The 4,475-nt window shown below is 43.8% G+C and overlaps 1 protein-coding gene across 1 annotated transcript; it reads right to left on the bottom strand.

The window, feature by feature from the left end:
- Nucleotides 1-2,906: 2,906 nt before the first annotated feature.
- On the bottom strand, nucleotides 2,907-3,848 carry LOC138297062 (uncharacterized protein F54H12.2-like). Its single transcript, XM_069236571.1, has one exon. The coding sequence runs from the start codon at nucleotides 3,846-3,848 to the stop codon at nucleotides 2,907-2,909; it is 942 nt and encodes a 313-aa protein (XP_069092672.1).
- Nucleotides 3,849-4,475: the final 627 nt, after the last annotated feature.

Genomic DNA, 4,475 nt, shown 5'->3' with positions numbered 1-4,475 from the left:
GCAACACCCCTTCTCATGCATTATAGCAGGACCCTCAAACTGCGGCAAAAGCTACTTTATAAAAAAACTATTAGAAAATGCTCCGAGCGTTTTATCCCATACGCCTAACAATATTGTCTGGCTTTATTCCTGCTGGCAAGATTTTCATACTGAGCTCACTCACCAGTTTGCAAATATTAGATTTATAGAAGGGATACCTACGAGAATTAACGACGACGACTTGTTGCCCAAGGATCGTGAGAATATGGTAATTGTAGATGATCTTATGCGGGAAGGAGGGGACCATCCTGAGATAGAGAGAGCTTTTACGCAATATTCCCACCATCGTAATCTGAGTATATGTTACATCGTACAGAACTTGTTTTACAAGGGTAAGAGCAGCCGTTCTATAGCTCTCAATGCCTCCTACCTAGTTTTATTTAAAACCCCCCGGGATAAACAGCAAATAGCCGTTTTTAGCTAAACAAATGTATCCGGGGAACACTCAGTTTTTTATGGAAGCCTTTAACGATGCAACCACTAAACCCCATGGCTACTTATTGGTGGACTTAAAGACCCGTACTCTGAAAGACTACAGACTGCGGGCTGATATTTTCCCGCCCGAGCTACCTGTCGCCTACATCCCAAAACAGAGACCCAAAGGTTATAAAAAGAATCGCTAAAACGCATAGGAACCATTTATTCACAAAGCGCCACACCATACGGTGTTAAACATGTCCGCCCGTTTACGCCGAAATATGGCCCTCCTGAAAATGCTTGTTACAGCCAGTCCCCCTCAGAGAAAAGCCATACTATGTGCTGCTTCAGACGACTTAGTTGGTGCCATTTCAGAAATTGCTCTGAACACCCTAAAAGGTAATGTTCCTATTACAACTAGCCAGTACAGGGTGCTGAAGAAGAAGCGGCAACTCATCAAGAAGCTTAGTAATAAAAGGGTCTCCCTTACTTCAAAGAAGAAACTGGTAAAGCAGTCTGGGGGCTTTATAGGGGCTCTGCTGGGTATAGCTATACCTCTAATTACAAGCCTCCTGTTGCGGACCTGATGGATTACGCCCAGAAAATTTATCTAGTACCGCAACAGCAGCTTGAACAGCTGACACCCTCGACAAATGATACATGGGACATAAGGAGATCTGAAACACTCCGCCTGGATGCTGAAATTAAAGATATTTTGGCCCGCACAGACTTAAAGCCTGAAGCTAAAGCGGGGCTCTACTCCCGAGCTCTTCAGAATTTCTTGCAATATTACAAGCAGATGCAGGCTGAAAAAAACAAACTGACTTTATACGCTGCTGATGATGAGCCAGCTCCTATAACCGCGGCAGCCCAGGCAACACCATCACCATTAGCCCAGCCGCAGGTACACCCTGACGCTATTGCTGAGAGATTACTAAAAAACATAAGTCAACGCTATAGAGGGGCAGCGCAGATGTTGTGAAGTAAAATGCCTGATTCTAAACACCTAACATCATGGAATGAGCGTGGTGAGTTCATCTACAAGGGACAACCAGTTGGTGGGTCACATATGTACGATCTGATCAAAAGTTTCACACATCCTAAAACCCTCTCACGACAGACAGCCCTGAGAGGATGGGATCAGTTTCTAAGCGCTGCTGCGGAACTCAACATACCATCATCGCTTGTGGGTAGCACAGGACACCGCCACCAACTTGAACTTCTGAAACACCATAGGACCGCCAGTGGTGCATCTCCTCCGCTATCATCTGCCTTTCACACACCTTCAAAATCACCCACTTCCCCATTCTTTCCACAGCTAGCCTCCTCAAGTAACCCTGGAGATGTGCCTCTGGAGGCTAAAAAGTCTCTATTTAAAATGAAGGGATGACTCCCATATGAAAAATTGCTTGTGGCATGTTACTGTTTGCCTGTATATTTTGTATATAAAGAGGGTGTACAGAACTGTGCTTCCCTGCCTGTCTTCACTATATGGTTCTCTATTTATCTCTGTAACAGTTTTATGTGTGTGATTCTTGAATATTTCAAAATGCTTGTCATAAACATTTATAACTTTCAACACTCTACTGGCTTTTTTTTTTCTTGGCGCGGCGTAAATAAGAAAACCACATAGTCTGAGTAGTTGGTTAAATACAGACTTTTATTCATATATTTTTATTTTGAACATGAGCATTACACAAACATGCATTATAAAACTTTACACTTTTGACAAATATCGTATTAATTAGTAACGCTGCGAGGATAGGTTTCAAGCCTTCTTTCATGTAGCGGGTAACAAGCCCATCATTGATTAAGCGATCACTTGAATATAAATGTAAAACATTTCTAAAAGTTAGACCCTCTGACATTTTACAGATGAAATATATACAATGTTCCCCACACGTAATAGATAGTGAATCCTGTACCTGCAACTTGTTATATTCTACTCTAGAAGCCACTTTTTTTAAATACTTGAATATGGGTTTTGTATAGATGCTATGCTCCGGAAACTCTGCAAGGCTATCAAACACCGTTACCCTGGCAGTGTCCAAAAACATAGCAGCCCAGTGAGTTCCTGGTTCATGATGAGGATCGCTTGGATAAACACCTAAAAAGTATTTCTTAGCATCTTTATGGCGGCTTAAGAAGTCTTGTATGTTTACAGTGTCCATTTTATATTCTTTTCAAAGATAATCAAACAGAATCTGCCAGGCGTGATTAACTTGTATGACGCTATCAAATACAGCAAGAACCACCATGTTCACATTCGTAGTTAGGGCGGCGCTAAATCGGATTTCAGCTTTTAGATTTCCATTTTTAAACAGGCTGTAATGGTCCCCATCTTCCATGTCGGGGGTCAGATCAAAGGCAAATAGCGTGTAGCTGGCACCATATCCTTCGCGTGATACGACGACCCCCGAATCACGCAGGTGTTTCCCAGTTATCGACACTTATCCAAGATATTCTCTAATAAAATTTCCAGTTCCAAAATTGGGTGTGTACGGCTTTGCAGGTATGACAGCTCCCTCGTGAACCAGGGCAGCGTAGTTGATACCGTAGGGCTTGAAATAAAAAGGGTTGGAGTTGTGTACACCGCTAAAAGCTGTATTGTCAAGAAACCCTATAATAACAAGTTTTGGTAGCTGCCCCAGAAACAAATTTTGCTGCTGTGTTAATCGGGTGCCGACTGGTATGCTGTAGACTTTCATAGAGACTCTTTCAATGGCATATTTAGCATTCAACAGTTGTAGAGCTTCAGCGTGAGCCAATCTGACCGATGGTGATACATTCACTCTCTTTACATACAGGCTTGCAGACTGTATGAGCAGTTTATACTGCTCGGCATCCCCAGTAATGAGGCAAAAGGCATCTTTGTTACGGTTGAGTTTGATCTTGAGGTCTATGCCATTAACAATTAGTTTATCCTGGAAGAAGAGGTCTGAATGTAGTCGCCCCAGGAGATCGAACTCTCTACTCTCTGCAGCAAACCCTGCTCTTTTTACAAACCCGCTATTGGGGCCGTCTAGAGCCGTGTTTTCAAACTGAGCGTAAGTATCTTTGTAAAAAAGCCCTGCTGAAAGCTGTGTGTCCAAGGCATCGCTGCTGTAGTTTAGGATACCCTCCATGTAAGCCCTGTAGGCGTACATATTGTCATTTTGCGTGATGAGTCTGTCACCCAGGGTAATGTCCACCTGATTAAACATCGTCGCTATGGGGTAAGCAACGGTAACCACTTTAGCGGTTGCAGCAATATCAGATCCATCCGCTTTGACAATTTTACATACCACATGTAGCAGCGTATTGTTGAGATCTAGATACATATCCATGGACCCAGATACATAAAACTCTATAGGGGCCAGTGGCGTCAGGGCCGCTAATGGCGATACCGCCATGAAAAAACAGTTTTCAATACTAGTCTGTGTGGGTTTTAGAGAGAACAAGTCTAACTCGGACTTGGCGCATTCACCCGAAGCGCAATGTACAAAAGCCATGTTTCAGGGTGGCGAGCCTTTTAGAAAATATTAACGTTAGGGGATGTTCTCTTCTTCGTAGCTCTCTTCCGCATTGGGGATCTTCTTTTGTGAGCCCTTTTTGAAGATCGCTTCCTTTTTTTATAGGGCGCAGGGGGCCCCCGACGTTGTGAAGACCTCCTCTTCCTTTTAATACTGGGGCGTGGCTTGTACAACAGTCCTGACCCCTCTTGAGGTTGTCTGTTCATACGTTCAATGACAGCCGACTTCACAGACCCCACCACATCTTGGGCAATATTCTGGACAGCTGTCTTTACATGGGGTTTTGCAATTTCATAGCCTTTTCTCAAAAAAGGCATAGCCCTTCTGAACAAGCTACGGAAAAAACCTCCTAGACCCGCCCCGTACATAACAGGAGCTCCTTGAAAGTAGGGGGGCCCTCCATATCCCGCCTGGTGCTTGTAATACTCTCTATACATAGAAGGGTTGCCGTAGGCTTTCATAGCCACCATGATGAGCTCTTAATAGTCACCGCCGCGGCATGGCCTG

This window comes from Pleurodeles waltl, chromosome 5, assembly GCF_031143425.1.
Source record: "Pleurodeles waltl isolate 20211129_DDA chromosome 5, aPleWal1.hap1.20221129, whole genome shotgun sequence".
Lineage (NCBI taxonomy): Eukaryota > Metazoa > Chordata > Amphibia > Caudata > Salamandridae > Pleurodeles > Pleurodeles waltl.
This window is presented reverse-complemented; position numbering and strand designations above follow the sequence as displayed.

Excerpts from the sequence above, each read along its gene's own strand:
- LOC138297062 (XM_069236571.1), bottom strand. The coding sequence starts at position 3,848 with ATGGCGGTATCGCCATTAGCGGCCCTGACGCCACTGGCCCCTATAGAG.